Genomic DNA, 22,387 nt, shown 5'->3' on the forward strand with positions numbered 1-22,387 from the left:
CCCAGTCACACACTAAGACAGCCAGTCACAGCACTCCCGGTCACACACTGTGAGAGCGCACAGTCAGTCACAGCACTCCCGGTCACACACTGTGAGAGTGCACAGTCAGTCACAGCACTCCCGGTCACACACTGTGAGAGCGCACAGTCAGTCACAGCACTCCCGGTCATACACTAAGACAGCCAGTCACAGCACTCCCGGTCACACACTGAGAGCGAGCAGTCAGTCACAGCACTCCCGGTCACACACTGTGAGACGCACAGTCAACCACACAGCACTCCCACTCACACACTAAGACAGCCAGTCACAGCACTCCCGGTCACACACTGTGAGAGCGCACAGTCAGCCACACAGCACTCCCAGTCACACACTAAGACAGCCAGTCACAGCACTCCTGGTCACACACTGTGAGAGCGCGCAGTCAGTCACAGCACTGCCGGTCACACACTGTGAGAGCGCACAGTCAGTCACAGCACTCCCGGTCACACACTGTGAGAGCGCACAGTCAGCCACACAGCACTCCCGGTCACACACTGTGAGAGCGCACCATCAGTCACAGCACTCCCGGTCACACATTGTGAGAGCACACCATCAGTCACAGCACTCCCGGTCACACATTGTGAGAGCACACCATCAGTCACAGCACTCCCGGTCACACACTGTGAGAGCGCACAGTCAGTCACAGCACTCCCGGTCACACACTGAGAGTGCACAGTCAGCCACACAGCACTCCCGGTCACACACTGAGAGCGCACCATCAGTCACAGCACTCCCGGTCACACACTGTGAGAGCGCACAGTCAGTCACAGCACTCCCGCAGGCACCCGGTGTTGTGCTTACACTCGAGGGGAATCAGCACCCAGCACAGTCCTAAGGCTGTCAAAGGCAAAGGCTGCAGTCTGCAGGCCCGCCCCGTCAGCCCCAGGGGAGCAGGCGGGGGCTCCCTCACAACCCGCCTCAGGGAAGGGAACCCGCAAATGGTGCCAGAAAAGAGGACACATAGTTCTTGTCTTTGAAAGGGCAGTAAACGGCATTAGCCTCCAATCGCTAATCTCAACTTTCTTCCTTGATAAGCATTTCAATGTTAAAGTCAGGAAATCACATACTAAAATACAACTATACTGAAAAAATGAAACTACATTGTTAAATACTTCCCACTTCTAACGTCCTCAGGATAAAGCATGGACCACATGGCCTTTTCTCTCTCTGTTTAAAATAATCTCCTTAACACAGAGCAGCTGCCACTGGAGCGCTGCTGGCCACGGTCACACATGCGGGAGGGATCACCAGCGGACCTCACACAAACATTTAGAAAAGAGAGCCACAGGCCAACGGCTTTAGTGTCTCACACTAATAGAGAAAGCAAAGAGGGAAGACCTAGTTCATTTTAACTTTATAATAATAAATAATAGAAATGTCTAGAAACTGTACTTAGCTACAATTACAAAATTAATGATAGTATCTCCAAACTAGAGGCCCGATGCATGCAATTCTTTAAGAGCAGGCCTGCCTTCCTCCCCCCGCTGCTGCACCGCTTCCCGCTGGCCCCCGGGACCGGGCTTCCCTTGAAGCCCAGCTTCGTCCAGAAGGACGCCCAGTCTAATTAGCATATTATGCTTTTATCATTATAGATTATCCTACAAATTCATTCTATAAGCACTATGAGGCTAGCTATCACATTCTAGTAAAAGTTCTTCATTTGAAGTAAGAGAAGCAGGCCTGGAGAGGGAGCTCTGCGGTGAGAGCAGCGTCCAGAATCCCCCAGGTCGGGGCACATAGAAGAATCGGCCAGCGAATACAGAAATATGTGGAACAACAAATCATCGTTTCTCTCTCTTCTTTCCTCTCTAAAACCAATCAATAAATAAGAAAACAGTGACAGGACTTAAAAATCATCAACCCGAAAGCCTCGATCCTCTGGCATCTCCAAAACCAGACCAACAAGCGGTGAATGGAATCTGCTGCTCTTCACATGAGCAATCTGTTGCACTCACTCCTGGCTCCACCTCCTCTGACTCGGACACAGACTTAGGCTGATGGACATGGAATGAAAACAGCCATTCCCGTCAATTACACTAAAATGCATTCGTGGTCAACCCACAGGTGCCTTCCCATTCTGTGTGCTCCCCCTCACCCTGGCCCGGCCTGCCCCAGCCTCTCCGTGGCGCCACCGTACGCATCCCTACAGAAGCTTCCTGCAGCTCACTCCCCGTGTGTGCAAGGCTAGTCCATCGTCCCTCTCAACGACGGCTCTTCCCGCGCCTCTGTCCATGGCATCACCACACGCCAACCCAAAGGCTTCAGACATGGGGTCAGATCTGACCATTCCCTCTCTTTCAAAATTTCCTTTCACCTTTCACCCCATCCCCGCCCTTCCCCGCCCAGCTCTGTCATCTCAAGCCCGGAAGCTGTAAGGACCTCAGCGTTGGCTTCCAACCCATCGCTCTACCCACTCGATCCGGCTGCTTCGCCCAGCCAAGCTCACGTCTGACCTCGGTACAAACTGGCTCTGAGTGACACCATGCTCCGTGACACCGCATTCCACGCCGCTGCCCTCGACGACTCTGCACCCCTGACACCTCACTCCATAACACCCCCCTGTGACGCCCCCCCGTGACGCCTCCCCCCGTGACGCCCCCCCGTGACGCCCCCCCCGTGATGCCTCCCCGTGACGCCACCCCTAGTGACGCCTCCCTGTGACACCTCCCAGTGATGCCCCCCCGTGACGCCCCCCCGTGACGCCTCCCCGTGACGCCTCCCCCGTGACGCCCCCCCGTGACGCCTCCCCGTGACGCCCTCCCCCCGTGACACCCCCCCGTGACGCCTCCCTGTGACGCCCCCCCATGATGCCTCCCCGTGATGCCCCCCCCCGTGACACCTCCCCCCGTGACGCCACATTCTGTGACTCCGCACTCTGTGACGCCGCACTCTGACACGGCACGCATGACACGGCACTGACCGGCTCTCAGAGGTCACTGCTTCCCAACAGCCTTGGAGCAGATCCAGCTCCTCCCCGCCAGCATCTGCACCTGTAGGCTCACAGGCGGCTCACGTTGTGGCGACCAAAGCGCCATGCCCTCCTTCCTCTCCTGCTCGCCTGACCGTGCTCCTGTCTCACTCCCTTCTCTTTCTCTAAGAAGCCTCTCCTCCCTTCCCACCGCCCAACCACAGACACCACTTCACTCGCTCCGCTGGAACCGGCACCTCCATAGAGGCGACTCCCCATATTCGCTCGCCAGGGGCTCCTCTGAGCTCAGACCAGCATCCGACCGACCAAAGCACAGCGCCACGGGCCGTCCGAGCACCTGATACTCGGACTGCAGCCGTCTGCACACGTCTCCCGCTCTCCTGTCCTTTCTGTGAGAACCTACAGAACCCGATCGTCTGGAACCATCTTGCAATCTCTCTCGCGGAGCTGTCACCTCCCTGCCACCTCACCGCCCACTGGGAGTCCTCTGTGCCCCAGTCCAGTGCCCACGCACAGATCCTCACCCTCTCTCTTCCATGTGACCTTGGTGGAGGGGCGTCACGGGGGGAGGTGTCACAGGGAGGCCTCACCCCCCAGACAGCCTGCACCATCCACAGTCACTCCCATCGCCCTCCCTCCCGCCCTGCAGGCTGCCTCGGTGAACTAAGTCCCCCAGTGCTGCGCATCGGTAGAATCGCACAGGGTCTGTCTTCAATGTGATGGCTTACTTCACTTCGTGCAAAGCCCTTAACGTTCTCCGATGCTGTAGCTGCGTCAGAGTTTTCTCTTTTTTAAAAAAATATATTTTATTGATTTTACACAGAGAGGAACTGAGAGGGACAGAGATTTAGAAACATCGATGAGAGAAACATCGACCAGCTGCCTCTTGCACACCCCCCACAGGGGATGTGCCCGTAACCAAGGTACATGCCCTTGCCCGGAATCGAACCCGGGACCTTTCAGGCCGCAGGCTGACACTCTATCCACTGAGCCACACCAGTCCCGGCGAGTTTCCTCTTTTTTAAGGAGAATGATATGCCATTGCATGGGCGGCACATGCTGTGCATCCATTCGCCACGACGGACACTGGGCCTCTACCGCCTGTGAACGGGTGCACTGCCTCCTGCAGACCCTGCTCTCATGGGGCTCCCCAGAGAGCAAGTGCGGGCCACACAGCTGCTCTCCTTTGCGCTTTTTGAGGACTTGCTCTGCAGCCTCCTTCCTCTCGCTTAGACTACCCCGTTGACTTCTAACCCCCCCGCTCCCACCCGCGCCTCGCTGTGGAGGCTGCTGCCAGCACCCCCTGCGGAGGCCCAGAGCAGGTGGCAGTGCCCGGCTGGGGGGGGCACAGCCCGCTCCACCCACTCCTTCACGGCCCTCCCTGGCCACCCACCCTGAGCCCTGCCTGCGTGTTCCTAGGTGCCTGGCTCTGTGCCTGCCGCACTCCCACCGGGTGGACCAGGCCTTCGCTGGCGAGCACCTGGAGATCAGGTTCGTTATCTGCTAGTTCTGTCTCTCACAGCATAGAGCCGAGTGCCGTGGCGTGCTAGGCATCCAAAAGAGTGTCAAACCGAAGTAAAACCAAGAGGAAAAGCGATCTTTTCACTTAAATATAAAGGGAGGTCACACAGAACAGAGAGCCCTGAGCACAGCGTCACATGTAGTAAATGTTAAATAACTGCACACATTGGCATTAACTAAACTAAAATGAATAGGAAAATGTGAGTCTGCAATTCACCTTAAGTTCTACATGTTAAAAAAAATACACATATAAATAAAATAAGATCTTTCTCATCATCCAAATCTGTAAAGCAACTCAGCGTGATACTTATGTCCATTGAAGCTATAGTTAAGCGTGAAGACACTCACACATCCTTTATCACGAGCCTCACATGGGATAACAAAGGGAAGACGAAGCTCACAAAACCGCTTCGAAGCGCACCGCTCTCATTTGGTCCCGGCCTCGGCGGAGTTCCCACCGTCAGACATCGGGACATTTCCCAGCGCCTCTCCGGATAAGACGGCCAAGCACTGAGGCTTGTGTTCCCAGAGAGAGCTGGCTCTCTGCTTCGGTTTCTACTAAAAAAGCAGAAAGTCAAGACACTGCGGCCTCGTTGGCAGAGAGCTGGGAACTCAGTCAGATTTATGCTCCGGTCCCAAAGGTCAGCGAGTACATTCTGCACTCGGACCTGACGGCTTTATCACTTTAATTGGGACGTTTATATTCGCCTGACATTCTCCCGTCAACAGCGACCCAACAAGCAAATGCCCCAAAGCAGTTGACACTTGAGGACATATTATCTCCCTGAAATAAAGCATTTGTACCAAGAATGTCCTTCTACTCCCCAAACTATGTTCAAGTGTTACATTTTAAACTAACAAAGCATTAACCCTTTATAGCTATGTGCTGTAAAAAAATAACCGCATGCAAAACACTAAAACAAATGCAAAAGTTAAGTTAAAAACACGCTGAAGTCCGAGCAACGGAGAAGCTTCCAGCTGGAACCGGTTCTGTCTGCACGGAGCGGGCAGGCCTCGCCCTCTGCAGCTCGGTCAGGGCTCCTTCTCAGCCCGCTGCGCGCGGCCTCTCTGCAGGGGGAGGGCGCTGCTCAGGCCTGCTTCCTCAGGTGCCACACGGCACTCCAGCCATAAGCTGACATCTGACTTTAAGTCACCGAGAACTCTCAAGCCCTGGAGGCACCCTGTGATGCCACCAGCCCTGTGCCTGGAGAAGGGACACAGCGAGTCCTGGACTAGGCACACGCCTGCAGACTCCCACACTCACTGCTCACTCACCCCACACCCCGATCCACTGCCTGCCTGTGCCACAGTTAGCTGGGACAAGACTCCTGCCCCAGGGAGATCAGAACCATGAAGAGGGAAGACACAGATTTAAAGTCCACAGGATCACTGCTAAATGTATGGACCAAGTTCTATGAAAACAACAGCAACAACGGAAGATTAGTGAACGGCCACCACAGTGACATCAGACAAAGGTGTGCACGCGCGCGCGCACACACATAAACCAAAGCCCGGCCAGGTGCTCGGGAGTAAGCAGGAGTCTGCTGCGGGGAGGGGGGGGGGGGGCGGGGGGCGGGTCAGAGCAGGGGTGGAGGTCCGTATTGAGCACAGCGCTGGGTGCCGGTCTGGGCCCAGCGGTCAGTGGTCTCATAAGGAAGCTCACATCCCTCAGCTAACGCTTCAGCTAAGGAGGTGGGGGAGCGCTTGGCCACATTTCAAGGGCAAGTTCCCCAGCTGCTGGGCACTGGGGGATCTGAGGGTGTCGCTCTTGTGGCGACAACAGACGGGAACACAGAAACAGGCCCCTGGCCTGCAGCCCGTCCTGCCGAGCTTTTGCCAGAAGTGAGGCAATGGCGTGAGAAGACAAAGCCAGTAAGAAGGAGGCGGCACTGCGGACCCGCACGTCCTGCCTGGAGGGACACGGCGTTAGGCCACTGCTCTCCGTGCCGCGCGTTTATAAAACGGCACTGCCATGTGTGCTGCTGTCTCCTCGGTGCCAGCGCCGAGGCCCCCGCGCCCCTGGCCCCGGCACGCTCTGTCAGATCCTCGCACACGCGGTCATTCACGTGGACTGACGCCGTGTGCGACACCGACTGCGGGACACTCACCCTGCAGTAGTCCAGAGTGGCCACATACTCGTAGGAGCCCAGGGACAGCTCCGGCCTCTCGCCGTGGTCCAGCCGGCGGCCCATGTGGTCCAGGTGCTGGAAGTAGGACGGCGGGACTGACAAAACAAAACGGGAAAGGAAGTCTTCTGTTTTTACCACACAGACAACGCAATAAGTCCTCAAAATCTATGGCGGGCGGAACCGAGTGAGGAGCGGAAACAAGTATTTTGAGCTAGAATGTAATATACTCTGAAGACCCACCATCTAAAAGCCTGCCTTGGAAAGAATGAGGGTTTTCTAAAAATAAAAAAAATAAAAACACCCTCCTGACTGCCTACAAGTTGCTGATGACAAGGAGCACTTGGGCCTGGGATCCTGGAGAGAAGCAGGACGCAGCCACTGTGCCCGCAGGGGTCACGGCAGAGGTCTCACTGTCCCTACCTCATTGCCTTCGAAAAGCAAGGCTGGCTTTCCTCAGCATTCCCGTTTCAGTCCACCTCACAGAAGCATGTGATCGCATGGACTAGCTGTGAACTGGTATCTGTCACCCGGCAGCTGGGTGCCCCCGCAGGCGCGGGGAGTGTGCCCGGCCGCCCTCCCTGTGGCCACCGAGGGGAGGATGACTGTATTAGGGAAAGGCTCACGTTCCCTCAGTGGCGCTGACTTTGGTTCCCGTGGCTACGGGGCTCGCTTTGCCGAGGGCTGGAGGCCATCCAGCAGCCGGAGCAGCTGGAGCAGCCGGAGCCACCCCAGCGAGCGCCTGCACAAATATGGCCTGGCATCTGGGACGCCAGCCTGCTGCCAGGACGGCGGGCTGGCTGAACGCTGGCCAGAGGCGCCCAGGACCCCCCGATGCCCGGCCGACTCCTCTGTGAACCCATGGGTGACGGTGCCTTTTGTTTCAGAACCAGCAGCTCAGCACTCTCGCACATGTGACTGTGCGTGTGAACTACCACATAGACTGCATGTGTGACTACCATGTGGACTACATGTGTGACTACCACGTGGGCTGCATGTGAACTACCACATAGACTGCATGTGTGACTACCATGTGGACTGCATGTGTGAACTACCACGTGAGCTGCACGTGTGACTACCACGTGGACTGCATTGTGAACTACCACATAGACTGCATGTGTGACTACCACGTGGGCTGCATGTGTGACTACCATGTGGACTGCATGTGTGACTACCACGTGGACTGCATGTGAACTACCACATAGACTGCATGTGTGACTACCACGTGGACTGCATGTGTGACTACCATGTGGACTGCATGTGTGACTACCATGTGGACTGCATGTGAACTGCCATGTGGACTGAACGGGACTGCACGGCTTGGATGTAAATAACCACCGAGGTGCGACTGTTCTCCGCCCTGCTATCCGGTGACGGTCTCTCTAAGCGAGTGTGCAGGGCTCCATCACACAGGGATCTCGGGATGTGGAAGGTCAATGTCTGGAAAGGTTCGGGACAAGCTGAGCCCAGCGAGCAGGAGGCTCTGGGCCGGGGGACTCGGGGAGGGGGGGTGTGTGTGTGTGGATGGTGAGGAGTTCTCCCGCCCGCACGGCACTGACCTTCGTTGACGCAGCTGCAGAAGCCGCACTGGAAGCGCCGGCCGCCCTCGGTGAACTGCATGAAGGGGCACATGTAGGCTTTGCAGCGGTTGCAGCGCACGGGCCCCGCCTCGCCGTGGTCCACCAAGTAGAGGGGCGTCTGCGGGGCAAGTGGGAGAGCACACGTGGGTGAGCCGCTCCGGACGCCACAGAGGAGTGGGGACAGGCAGGGCCTCTCCACACACCTCGTGTTCAAGGCAGCACCCCAACAGAAATTAGATGAATGCCTTTTATAAGCATGCATGCACATGCATGCATCTGTGTGTATGTGGGTGTATGATTACCTGTGCGGAGACAGAAATGAAAGAGGGTACTAATGCTACTAACTGTCACAAACATCCTCACCCTCTGTGCCCTGATCTCCTGCTGATGTACACACAGGAGGGACGCACCCTGGAGGGATGCACCCAGGAGGGACACACCCAGGAGGGACAGACACCGGAGGGACGCACACCGCAGGGTCACAGACAGCAGGGTCGGTGGCCCCGGGGCCCCTGCTGCGCTGTGCGCTGCTGAGATGCCCGCCCGCCCCGCACACAGCGCCGGGCACATGCACTCTGCAGGGCTCTGCGTGTGCTCATCAGCCTGGCCAGGGCCGCTGCTGCCACTCAGGCCACACACCTCACTCCGGCTGTGCGCGCTCTGCCAGAGCCGAAAAATAAACTCTCCAGTGGCTTCTTCCTCGTAAACACGCATGAAACCGCTGCACGTCTGCTATTTACAGCTCAAGTGGAAGGCTCAGCATTGGGAGTCTGCCCGCTTCCCAGCTCTTCCGGCTTCAGGCCAAAACCACAGACTGCTCTTGTTAGAAATCCCCTATCGATGACATTTCTGGAAAAGCTTGAGAACTGCAGGATTTGGCACGTCATACGAGTTGTGTGTGTGTGTGTGTGTTAAAGAAGAAGTGTAGGAAGCAGACTGCTCTTAGTGGAGACGGGAAGAGCAGGAGGCAGGTGGGGATGGGGCGGGTGGGGTCAGCAGGCCATTTCTGCTCCTCACAGAAAACAGAGAGCTATTTGCCCTGCCCAGATGTTCAGTGTGAAACCAACCCACTGCTGAGCGTTCGTTCAAAAATAGGTTGCGAGGTCTCAGAGCAAGAAAATAAAGACTAAAACAGATTTAGTAAAATACATGAAAGATCAAGGGAAAATGTTCCTAAGTTCAGAACATTCCCTCTGCCTCTCATGCCCCTCCCCCACAGCTGCTGAGGAACGAGAAGTGGGTTGGACTTTCTCCTTTATCTCTTCTATCCCTGCGTGGGCAGACGGGGTGCCGCTGTAGGGCTGTGCCGCTGTGGGGCTGGGATGGGGATGGAAGGAAACGCACGTGCAGTGTAGAACACTAGGCCTGGCCCGGACCGTTAGGTAAGCGGCAATGTTATCCCCCATACAGACCTTCCCTCCCGCAGACCATCAGCCAGGAGAGAGTATTTACTGACAGGTGAGAGGCACTTATTCATACAAATTCTGAAGTTAGCTGACATTACTGTAAAATGTTACTGAAAAAATGATCTGGAAGGAAGGAATCTATCTTTCAGATTTTTTATGAAATCTACTGGTTAAAAGCGTAGATTTTTAAAACACTCTAGGAATCAGACTTAAGTACACTCATACATTAAAGTAGTGACTTACACAACGCTTCCCTGTGTACACTTTGGTGTGACAGCCTGAAGTGGTGACTGCCTGTCCTCTGAGGCAGGCAGTGAGAAGGTGCTGGGGGACGAAGGGGAGCAGACAGGCTTAGGCACCAGAGCGCCTCCCCAGCGGAGGGAGGGAGAGCAGGTCAGAGCCAGTCCTTCAGCTGCCCTCGGCTGCTGCCTGCCTGCAGCCCACCTCCAGCACCAGACACGCCTTCCGGGTTCCGTTGGGAAAGAAGTCTGCAAGCTGCACGCATTCCCGTCAAGCCTACTTCTCATCCTTTCCCCCAAGGCTTGAAGGCCATCGTCAGTGCCTGAGAGGCTTCAGGGACCGCACAGGATGACAAAGCAGAAGCAATGCGAGCAAAATTACCCTTATTTTTGCCGCTAGGATTTACTCAAAGGCAGCTGTCTGGAGCTGACACGGAGCACCAGTGCCGGCAGGTGCGGCCATGGGCCTGGAGGTGAGTCCCGGAGGGAGCAAGGCCATGCGACCTCTGCTGTAGGCACAGGCAGGCTCCGGGCCCTCTCTGGGAGACGAGGCGCTGGGAGGTAAGGACGGTCTCCAGACGCTGCGGTGACAGCCAGGAATGCTAAAAGCTCTTCACGCGCCTGTTTCTGGGGCCCAGGCCAGCGCCGCGCCTGCTTGTGCCAAGCTCTCTCCGTCTCCAGATGCTGCAGACCCCGCAGTGGGCAGAGCTCACTCAGCCAGTCCACGTCTCCTGAGTCCCACTCCCGTGAGCACCCTTTTTGTAAAGCATCACGCCTCCCCCAAAGCTGGTCTTTTCCTTTCCAAGGACATTAGGTCAGATTTGCTTCCAGAATGTTTTCAGATTTTATAATTTTAAAAAAATAAATGTGCTTAAAACTTTTGGCCTCCAGTGCCTTCCTGCCTGCTCCTTCTCTTCTGCTCTTCACTTCACTGGAAGGAGCGGACACTGGACCCACCCCCTTGGCGATCACCCCCCAGCGAGGACAGGCGGGAGCTGGGCAGGCCTGGGCTTGTTTTTACATTACCAGGGCTGCCAACTGTGTGTGGGCACTAATTTTAATTAAGATGCTCTAATTGGGTAAGTGTCTTCTTTCCTTTTGTGCATGTATCATAAAATCATAGTGGATGTGAGGCCACCAGAGAGAACATAATTCACTGAGAAATGAGCTCTGTGTGAAGAGGAAATAAGTGATTTCAAAACAAAACAGAACAGAACACTTTTGGCTACTTTTCCTTGTGAAAGAGCAAACAATGCGCATCAATCAGTAACTTCTTGGAATACTAATGCAATTTTGAAAGTTTCCTTATTTTAATTTAGAGGCCCAGTGCACAAAATCTGTGCAAGAGGCTCCACCCTCACAGCCCCAACTGCGTCTGGAAGGTCGTTCGGCTGTCCGGTCTAATTAGCGTATTGAGCTTTTATCATTATTGATAGTATCAGTTTTCTAAATCTTCCTGCCATTCTCCCAGGCAACCTTCCATGTGTACAGTCAGTACAGGGTCTATTGCCTGGGACATTAAACAAGCCAGCAGGTGAGAATGCAATCAGAAGCACAGCTCGGAGGAGAGAGGGCACTGAGAAATTGTCACGAGTCAAGTTCTCTCTGGCGTAGAGCCAATGCCCACAGACAGACGCAGAGCTAGCATCGTGCCCCGAGTGGGTGAGCAAACCCTGCAAGGACCCCACGGGGCGGGTGTAACCTCTGTGTTCTGTCTGAGCAGCTGCGTACACACAGTCTGTGTGTTAGAGAAGTGATGAGCAGCAAAGATGTCAGATCTGGACAGCTGGTGATCACAGATCCACTAGGTGGCGCTGTACAACTAACAATGAAAGCCTTACAATTTCCTCAGTAAGAAAACACTCAAGGTAATGAAACCCTAGCCGGTTTGGCTCAGTGGATTGAGCATAGGCCTGTGAACTAAAGAGTCCCGGGTTCGATTCCAGCCAAGGGCACATGCCTTAGTTGTGGGCTTGATCCCCAGTTGGGGGCATGCAGGAGTAGCTGATCAATGATTCTCATCAATGATGTTTCTCTCTCCTCTTCCCTTCCTCTCTAAAAAAAAAAAAGAAACCTCAAAAGATGTTTAAATATTAGTTACAATTTTTAAATGAAGCTTCAGGCTCACTACTGAGCCCAGAGGAAACTGAGTAAGAATTTGTTGAATGCAGGACAAGAGGAGGAGGAGGGGGAAGGGAGGGAGGAGGGAGGGTGGACATTATAAAAGAGGAGGCTCTGGGGGATTCACCTGGGGAAGGGGGACAGCCATGGACGGAAAGTCAATGAGAAGAAAGAAAACACAGAAGTCACGTTGGGCTGAGGGTCCCTGCCAGTTCCTTCATCAGAGCAGATGCCATCTGGGCGGATGAACCCCAATACACTAAGTTCACCCCCAAACACGGATGAAGGCGATGTGGAGCTTCCTCTCATGAAGGAAGAGCACGTGTGCGGAGGGAGCTGAGCTGGGCAGACTCAGGGGGAGCTGAGCCCAAGGAAGGGGTGCCTGGGTGACCCCCGCTCCCTGCTCTGGAGTGACACCCCTGCTCACGCCCACAGGATCAGGGACCTTCCGCCAGGACCGGCCTGCTTGGAGGGGCCGGCTGACCAGCTCTCCCAGGAGAGGGAGCTCACAGGGACCAGCCAGCACCCCCTTCCTGCCAGGTGGCAGAACCAGTCCACAGCCCCCAGGGATTCTGTGCGGGGACACCGCCCCACATTTCCTCCAGCCTCGACCAGGAGAGCTGACCTCCGCCCCTGAGAGCACTCTCTCCTGCTGTGCGGTCCCAGGCACAGCTAATGCCGTGAGAAGGCCAAGCGTCCGCAGAGGATGAAAATGCACCTCACGCTCACACACCCTGAGAGCCCAGCCCCTCCTCCCATAACACGGTGACTGGTGGTCTTCTGTTACTGGGGAAGCTGGGAAATGCTTCAGGATGGAGGTTACAAAGAACAAGCTGGAGGCCGACCCTTTTCACTCTCAGCCACATCTCCTTCCCCATCTCCCTCTGCACTGGCTGTGAAACACCTGGGACACGTCCTGCAGGCATTGCCTGCACCTAGAGCAACTTCTCTGCTGACAGCGGCTGCTCGGTCTCACTGTTGTCAGTGGTGCTGCTGTGAGCACAGGGGTCACGTCTGTCTGATGGGCGCCTCCGGTTTCTGAGGACACATTCCTAGGAGTGGGATAGCTGGCCAGATGGCAGTTCCATTTTCAGTTTTCTGAGGATACTCCATACTGTTCTCCATAGTGGCTGCCCAGCCTGCACTCCCACCAGCAGTGCAGGAGGGTTCCTTTTTCTCCGCATCCTCACTAGTACTTGTCATTTGTTGATTTGTTGATGGCAGCCATTCTAACAGGTGTGAGATGATACCTCATTGCGGTTTTAATTTGCATCTCTCGGATGATCAGTGACTGTGAGCATGTTTTCATACGTCTCTTGGCCTTCTGTATGTCCTCTTTAGAGAAGTATCTATTTAGGTCCTTTGTCCATTTTTTTTTTTCCATAACATTATTTTATTTTATTTTTCCGCATTTCATAATATTATTTTATTTTATTTTATTTTTTTAAATCAATCTTTATTGTTCATATTCTTACAAAGGTTCCTCATTTCTTCCCCCCTCCACCCCACCCCTCATTGTCCTTATCCATAGGTGCACAGTTTATGTTCAGTCTCTTCCTCCCTCCCTTCCCGCCCCCCCCCCCCCCCCCCCCCATATCACGACTCTACTACAATGAACAGCTATTATTGTTCATCAGGTGTTTCAATCTCCTTTTTTTGTTGTTGGTTTTTTTTTTTTTAATTAATAAACTTTTACACTTCTAAGAATAAATTTTAAAATCTAATAATTTTAAACATTGTTGTCTTTTTTCTGCCCTGGGAATTGAGAGCAAACTTGTTTACATGTAAACTTGCCCTTAGGCTATCAAAAGGTGTAGCCATTCAAGTGTAAATGGACACATTGTTTAAACATAGCTGCTGGTTGGAATTGGATTACCTGTTCTGGGTGGGAAGGGCTTGTCCTCCCCTTTCTCCATTGAAATTAAGTGTTAGCTTTAAAACCTCTTTTTGGCAAGAGACCTTAAACTTTCAGAACTTTAAATTTTTCAGATAGTAAATCAGTTACTTAGCATTTTCTCAAATCAATAATACCTCCACATGCCCAAGGATATACTTCACACAAAAGACATTTCCAAATAGATCAACCAACCTCATCCAGGCCCCACACAAGGCACTCACAGATCAACACCCCATCGCTATACTAACTCAACACATCCAGATCTAAGCCTTCATCACTTGATTCAGCAGACCCTCAAGTTCCCCCAAAAGTTTCCAGCCATGTCTGAGAGGCAGCCGTGGGGCAGGGGCAGGCGAGGAGCGAGCTGTTCCGGGCCTGGCTGCTCCGGGCCTGGTCTCTGTTGCTCTGGTCCGTTCCACAACCAGCTGCTCCGGGTCTGGCCGTTGCTGCTCCCAACCTGGCTGCTCCGGGCTTGGCTGCTGCTGCTTCGGCCTGGCCGCACCTGACCCTGCTGCTCTGGGCCCAGCTGCTCCGGGCCCGGCTGCTCCCGGCCTGCCAGCTGCTCTTTTGCCATTTTTTAATTGGAATGTCTGTCTTCCTTTTGTTGAGTTGTATGAGTTCCTTCTCTATTTTGGATATTAACCCTTTATCAGATGTGTCATTGCCAAATATGCTCTCCCCTCAGCGGACTCCCTGTTCACTGTGTTGGCTTCCTTTGCTGTGCAGAAGCTCTTATTTTGATGTGGTCCATTTGTTTATTGTCTCTTTGTTCCCCTTCCCTAAGAGAGGCATTCACAGACATACTGCTACGAGAGATGTCTGTGGTTCTGCTGCCCACAGTTTCTTCTAAGATTTTAATGAGTGGAAAAAGCTGTGGTACACTTACACCATGGAATACTATGTGGCTGTAAAAAATAAGGATCTCTTACCCTTTGGGACAGCATGGAGGAAACTGGAGTGCATTATATTAAGTGAAATAAGCCAGTCAGAGAAAGACAAGTATCACATGATCTCACTCACGTGGAAGCCAATGAACAAAATAAACTGAAGAACCAGACAGACCCTGAGACATACTAGTAGAAGCATGAAACACTGTCCAATCTCAGAGGAAAGACAGGTGGGTGGGAAGAGATCCACCAAAGACCTTGTATGCATATAGGCATCACCCATGGACACAGACAATAGGGCTGGGGCAGAGGGCAAGGGTGCGCTAGAATGGGTGGAGGTGGGGGGGGGCATATGTAAAACTTTCAACAATAAAGATTAAAAAAATAAATTAAAAAAAAGGGGAAAAATAAGATGGTTACCTTGTTAAGTGAATAAATAAGTAAAGGACACCTTTGCCATCGGGCTACCCCCACCCTGTCTAACCTGGGACCTGCGCACCCTCCCTGCCACTCACAGCCCACCGCACCCTCTCCTGCTCCTCCCTTAGATCATCCTCTCGTGGCCAGGCTCGCTGTCCTGCCTCTTCCTGTTAGCATGCTAGCTTGGAGGGAGGAGGGAGGGAGGAGGGAGGGAGGAGGGAGGGAGCTCATCTTTGCTCACTGACACGTCTCGGTACCTGGGCTGTAAGTACTTGCTGAAGTAAGTCCCTGTTGGAGACGACAGAATACATAATTGGCAGTCCCTTATGGCATTGGCATTGCCCAAGTGATGGTGTGTGATATGACTTCAAACATTCCTAAGTGCAGGTGTGAGTACACAATTACAGCCTGATTCTATCTATAAGTCCGCGGAACAGAAACCCCCACCACCATTCCCCCCGGAGCTGATGCCTGGGGAAGCTCCACATTCATACAATGGTCTGGGGGGAGGCCGCCTCTGACTGCCGGCCTGCTGGCCCTGGGCCGCTGGCCGGCCGCCTGCCCTGGGCTGGCCTCTCCAAGTGACAGCACACCACCTTCTGCGATTTAATTTGCTTTGAGCAAATCACCAAAAGCCGTTTGGAGGAAAGACTCAAAATTAGGGTAAAAAAAGTGGAAGAAAGAAATTTAATAAAAAAAGAAGTGTACCCAGTGCAACAGCATCTGGGGAAATGAAGACATTTACATGTCACTGTGTATCGCAGTGAGCTAGAAGGGAAGATGAGCAAATACACATTTCCTATCCTTTTTCTTTAAGAAAGGAGAAATGTTGACAAGATTATGTTTGAAGTAAACAGAGCTTTTTGGAACTTTTTAAAGCATATAAGACAACAGAGGGTGGAACTTAAAATCTCGTTCCCATGTTCCAGTGTGTGATATACTCCAACACACCAACGACACGCTCCATGCAGGCTAAGGGGCGTGACTTCTGTGTGGACAAGTTCCCTGAGCTGCACACGTTAGATTTCATCATGATGACTCCTGTTTCACCTGCATTCTGCAGAAATACTCTTCAAGAAAGCCAATGATGATGATCTTATTTTTCAAAATAATGAATAACATTTCAAAGATTTTAATCTTGTTTTATATCTATGTTACCCTCTCCCCCTTTCTCTCTTATAACATGCATATATCTTCACATTTATAGTGTGATGATACTGGAAGAAACAAACATATGCAGAATCTGACTGTCCAGGAAATTCTTTAAGTAACTTGTGCCCTGGTCACAGCTGTCTGTCTGGCAGTGAGGCCCCCAAGGCTATTTTCCGTAAGAGCCTACATGCAGGAAATGAAATATTTTATTTGGTTACAACCTGGACATTGGAATAAGTGACCGAGCCTGAGTGGAGGTGACTCAGAAAAGCAGGCCCCGGCTCAGCGTGGCTCTGGGTGGCCAGCACCCGTGCTGACGGTGTAACTCATCAGAGAGCATCCGTACAAAGCAGACGCTCCGTAATGTTTGCGCATAGATCCCCATGGTGAGGATCTCATCCCACTACTTGTCCTCAAAACCCTGTTCGCTTCCGCACATGAATGGCATTGTGCCGTGAAAGTATCAAATGTGCATCTGCCGCAGAAACGCCAAGAGCTGATAAAGGTCTTGGGAAGCAATAGGTGTCCTCCCCACACAGGATGTAGCGGGATAAAGACACAATCACCTGCACAAACACAAAACTGCCACTGTGGTGGGGTGTCCGGGGGCTGAGAGGGTGCTGTGAGGTGCGGGCAAAGCTCTCCAAGGACGTGACCTTGGGCTAAAATCTAAAGGTTGAATATGAACCAAGTAGGTAACAGGACAGGACAGGATGTGGGAGGTTCTTCCACCAAGGCCCATGAAGACCGAGTGAAACCACACAGTGGTACAATCTCTACACATAAAAGGCTAAGTGACCGACCATCCGTCCATCTATCCGATCAACCAACCAGTACGTATGGCACACACAGGGTGTGATACATGTAAAGCTCTTGCAGGTGCCAGTCACGTGGGTATTTCAATTTGTCATTGTCAATCGTGAATTTGGTTGCTTTTGTTGACATTCAATATGAACCACATTGCAATTTATTCATCCCACTGACCGGTCGATAAATATGGCATGCACTGGTAATTTAAAAATAAGCGTTGACTCACACATGCGTGATACATATATAGTGCTCCACGGTGCCAATCACACACGTGTTTTAATTTAATACTGCTCCTAGGGAAATCGTCGCATTTTGGACACGTTTACTTGAGATACGTGCCTTTCACGGTCAGTGAACTGTGCCTCAGAAGAAGAGGAGCCCTCTGGTGCCTGCAGAGCGGAGGAAGGGACCAGATACCCAGGGAGACTGAAGTCCCGGGTGGAGTGCGTCGGCACTGGCCTGTTCCACGTGAGAGGAAACCAACTGGACAGTGATGTTCACACACAGGCATCCCAAACCCCGCCACAGTGCAGCGCTGCCGGCTGGTTTACTGGTGGCATCACTCAATTCCACGTACAGTTAGATGGATGCAATTGTCCAAAATCCCACCATTTCCCATCTCTTTTTTTAGATCATATATTTATTTTTTAAAAATATATTTTATTGATTTTTCACAGAGAGGAAGGAAGAAGGATAGAGAGCTAGAAAACATCGATGAGAGAAAAAATCGATCAGCTGCCTCCTGCACATCTCCGTCTGGGGATGTGCCCACAACCAATGTACCTGCCCTTGACCGGAATTGAACCCAGGACTTTTCAGTCTACAGGCTGATGCTCTATCCACTGAGCCAAACAGGTTTCGGCCATTTCCCATCTTAAAGAAAATGTAAATCTAATGAAGTACAATCTTCACTCCTCCGCACTGGCAATCTATACCATTTCTACTCGGTTCTTAAAACAGAGCCTCGGAAATAAAGTCAAGGTTACAAAACACAAGAGCTCCTCAGCTAGCAGTTAGTGACAGGAGTGAGTATTTCATAGGTAATTATACTGAACGTGGGCACGGCTTTCACTTAAAACACACACCAGAAAATTAACATTTCCGGAAAATGGAACATTAAGCCACGAAGACACAGGATGCGCTCAGCGATAGCACACGCCTCCAAAGCAATGCTCCAGGGCGTGTTCCCGGGTCATCACCATTGGGGGAGGCTGTTTCTATGGGCTAGCACAGCGGCATGCTTTAAAAGGTTCCTTAAACAGAACCGAGACTTTTAAAAAGTGTAACGTTCTAAGTAAATCCTTTAGATCAATGCCAATCAGGAAGTCTTGAAGGATGTCTCTTTCTAAATTGCCGTAATGATGGCAATATTAGTCCGATAAGGAGTGAAGTCCTAACATTTCACTAGACATAAAAACAAGCGAGTCATGTGCTGCAGAGAACAACGAATTAAAATGCTATTTGAACTGTAAGTGGTGCAGCCACTTTGGAAAATGCTGGAAGGGAATAATCATGTACATGAGCCAGCAATCTGCCCACAGGCACCGACCGGAGAGGCGGCGTCCACGGGAAGACTGCCCTGAAGAGAGACAGAAGCTTCCTTCCCAAGGCCCGGTGTCCCCGTGAGCTGGAACGGCCGGCGGCCACCCGGTGAAACACTCGCCCCCGCGCCCTCCTCCGCGGCTGCCTGGAGACGTCCGTGGGTGCCCGCTCTGGAGAACCGTCCCGGGACACACCCCACGGCCCGAGGGGGCAGTGCCGTCATAACGGGCTGGGCGCGCAGTGCATGCCTCTGCCGACGTTCAGGGACCGTGCCTTTCACGGTCAGTGAGCTGTGCCTCAGAGGGAAGAGGACTCTGAGAGCACACGTTACCTCTGGCTGTGGGGTGCTGCGGAGGACCTGGAGGAAGGACCGAGTCTGCAGTCGACAGTGAAACACATTGCAGAGAGGGGCCGGGGGCAAAGGGGCGGCATGTGCACAGGAGCCTCGGGAGCAGCTCTCCCCACCCGGCTCAGTGACTCTAAAGGGCCAGGAGTATTGCATTATGTCCTGGGGCCGTCAGTCCTGAGTGTCCTTCTACATGCAGACTGATTGCTAGGAGTGCCTCCTCTCTGCCCTGCGCACGCCCATTCCCCTCCACTCCCAAAGGAGAGGGCAGCGCTCCCGCACTCACAGGAGAAGAAAGCCATGTCCCATGAGCCCCGTCTCGCTTCTTTCTTCACCAAAGTGATGTAAGCAGGCCCTCCTCCCTTCCCTGTGCCTCACCCTTCCCCCCCCCCCCGCTGGCACGGCCCCAAGTCAGGTGCCAGTCTTCTCTCAGATGCCCGCCCCTTGCTCAGGTGCTGCTGCGTGCACGTTAGATCAGCCGGCCTCCAAGGACCAGCACGGCAAGCGCAGGGTTACGCTGGGAAGAGAATCCGAGGCTCCTGCCTTGGGCGCAGCAAAAGGAGCCTGGTTGAGGGGCCACTGCTCCAGCCGGAAGTACGGTTCTTCTCAACCCCCACTCCTCGCCCCGCCTCCCACACCAGCTCTGCTCCAGGGGCGCCTCTGTGTGCAGGCGGGCGTCCCCCGGGCACAGCAGGAGGAACGGTGGCCGAGGAGAGGATGTGCGGACCACAAGGCCCACTAACAGAGCCCCCTTCTGCCTCCCCACCTGCCCAGGTACTGAGGACACCCTTCCAAGGCGAAGCACGCAGATGCATGTGCTCCTGCTTCCCAATCACGCGGACTGAGCAGCACTGTGGCATCTGGCCCGGGGACTGGCAAAGCAGGTGCAGGGAGACCGGACCTTGGGCTCTGTCATCTCCTCCCAGAACACCCAGAGACGCCCTGAACTGGGACGAAGGTCTCACAGCGGGTGTGGCATTCGCTTGTCCGATTTTTGTTTTCCTAACGAATAACGGATCGAATGGCGACGTGTCTCTGCTCTATACATGTCCCTGTGTTCTGTTCCCACACACACTGCTGTCCGAGAAAACAGGCTCCGGCAGAACGCCGAGCTGGCAGGCCACTGCGCTGCTCAGCACGCTTACCTCGTTGGCAGGCACGGTGGCAAAGGGCGTGATGACGGCGGCCAGGGGGATCTGCGTCTGCTTGGCCATGTCTGCTGTGCACGGGAAGCAGTAGGTGGTGCAGCGGATGTAGCGAGGACTGGCATTGCCTGGAACAGTCAGAGGCACACTCAGATCAGCATGAAACGGGCACACATGAGCGCTGTGAAGAGGCTTCTGGGTAATGCGTGGCCTGTGTGTAAGACCTGCCTCAGGGTTTCTAAAAAAGGAGGACTGTGCAATTCCACCATCCAGCAGCCAGGGGCACTGCGACTGCTTGCACAACAACCCTCTGAGCAGACAGGTGCTCCCACTGCTCCCACCGCAGGGGTTAACACACCCACTGCAGCCCAGGGCGCTCAGGCCAAGGCCAAGCGGAAACGGAGCAAAGGCTCAGAGCAGGCGCCCTCCCGCCTCCCAGCGACCCCTGCCGGCTGTGGAGAGCTGAGCTTCTGGGCCACGTGTGTCCGCAGGGGACACTTCCTCAGTGCGATTCCATTTGATTACGTCAGTTTTAAACTGAAAATCAAATCTAGAAATGAAAGTTCTACTTGTAATAGAAATGTGTTTTAGCACTTCAATCTATTTTTAATATACATTGTTTCCTAAGCAATTGTATCTATTTCATGGCATGACAAATACTTTGAATCTCTAGAATAACTTTCTTAAAATAAAACTTGAAATTAAATTATGATTAAAACCTGTAACATTTTATGGTGAAGAGAATGCAAACCTCAGCCCTTTGCTACGGGTGAGACGCTGTCCCCAGGAGGACACACACATATTATCCCCCAGGGGCGGCGTGTGGCCTCGGAAGACGGAAGTGGATGGGAACGCACACCTGGCTAAGGGAGGCGCCTGCATTGTAAACAGACGCAGGGGGCCTCAGTGAAAAGTACAGTGAGCAAAGCCTCCAAAGAGACGCGGGGTTTCCCAGGCAGGCAGCTGGGGCAGCTGTGAGTTCTCACTTGTCACTGAGGGTAGGCAATGCTGAGGCGCAGAGGTGAGAGGAGCAAAACTCAGGGGGCAGAAGGAAGGAGCCTGGATTCATGTGCAGGTGTGCGAGACGTGCAGGTGTGTAGGTGTGCAGGTGTGCGAGATGTGGTGTGTGAGATGTGCAGGTGTGCAGGTGTGTAGGTGTACAGGTGTGCAGGTGTGCGAGACATGCAGGTGTGTAGATGTGCAGGTGTACGAGACGTGCAGGTGTGTGTGTAGGTGTGTGAGGTGTGAAGGTGTGCAGATGTGTAGGTGTGCAGGTGTGCGAGACGTGCAGGTGTGTAGGTGTGCAGGTGTGTGAGGTGTGAAGATGTGCAGGTGTGTAGGTGTGTGAGGTGTGAAGGTGTGCAGGTGTGCAGGTGTGCGAGACGTGCAGATGTGCAGGTGTGCGAGACGTGCAGGTGTGTAGGTGTGCAGGTGTGCAAGATGTGCAGGTGTGTAGGTGTGCAGGTGTGCGAGATGTGAAGGTGTGTAGGTGTGCAGGTGTGCGAGACGTGCAGGTGTGCAGATGTGCAAGTGTGCGAGATGAGCAGGTGTGTAGGTGTGCAGGTGTGCGAGACGTGCAGGTGTGTGAGATGTGAAGGTATGTAGGTGTGCAAGTGTGCGAGGCCCAGGAGGCTCCCACAAAGTCCCTCTGCCCAGCTGCTGCCTGGACAGTGCTGAGGCCAGCTCAGACGACAGACCTGGGAGGAGGGGAGACCCCCAATGAGAACCTGGCTGGCTCCACAACTCTGAGGTGACACAAAATGTGTGTTCACACACAGACACTGTACTTCCAGGGCCAAGGACGTGACCCAGCAAACAGCATCTCGTGGGCTAGGTGTCCGCCTTATGAAGGTGGACTTTAGCTGCCATAACAACAGGACACTCTGATCCGGGAGATGAACCCTGCTCGAGGCTGACAGTGGACTAAGTGACCTTGGCCAGGGTGCGGCCAGGGACAGCTCAGTGCTCCTTGTCTTGGCGGCAAAGAGGGCACACAGATCAGAGTCTTAAAGGAGCTGCTGTCAGGACGCGGCTGGCAGGGACATCTCCCACCTTCAATGCCCTGGGTTCTGCCCATGCCGTCTGCCAGGTCCCATGCAGCGAGTAAGGTGACAGAGGAGGGCATGAGCTAATACACCATCGTGAGCGTAAAGAGCCCCCCAGACTGTGATGGTGCATGCCCTCACCGAAACGAGACTGCGGCTGCCAGCCCGCCTGTGCTGGTGAC

At 53.5% G+C, this 22,387-nt stretch overlaps 1 protein-coding gene across 1 annotated transcript in view; it reads right to left on the reverse strand.

The window, feature by feature from the left end:
* The window catches only part of SEC24D (SEC24 homolog D, COPII coat complex component), a 64,366-nt gene that overhangs the window by 21,435 nt on the left and 20,544 nt on the right, over nt 1-22,387 (reverse strand). The window contains exons 8-10 of the mRNA XM_036450177.2: nt 20,161-20,288; nt 8,175-8,313; nt 6,598-6,713 (exon numbers count right to left, since the gene is read on the reverse strand). Of these exons, the coding sequence (XP_036306070.1) occupies nt 6,598-6,713; nt 8,175-8,313; nt 20,161-20,288 (383 nt within the window). The remainder of the gene's footprint in view (nt 1-6,597; nt 6,714-8,174; nt 8,314-20,160; nt 20,289-22,387) is intronic.

Source organism: Pipistrellus kuhlii, unplaced genomic scaffold (assembly GCF_014108245.1).
Source record: "Pipistrellus kuhlii isolate mPipKuh1 unplaced genomic scaffold, mPipKuh1.p scaffold_m20_p_21, whole genome shotgun sequence".
NCBI classification, from domain to species: domain Eukaryota; kingdom Metazoa; phylum Chordata; class Mammalia; order Chiroptera; family Vespertilionidae; genus Pipistrellus; species Pipistrellus kuhlii.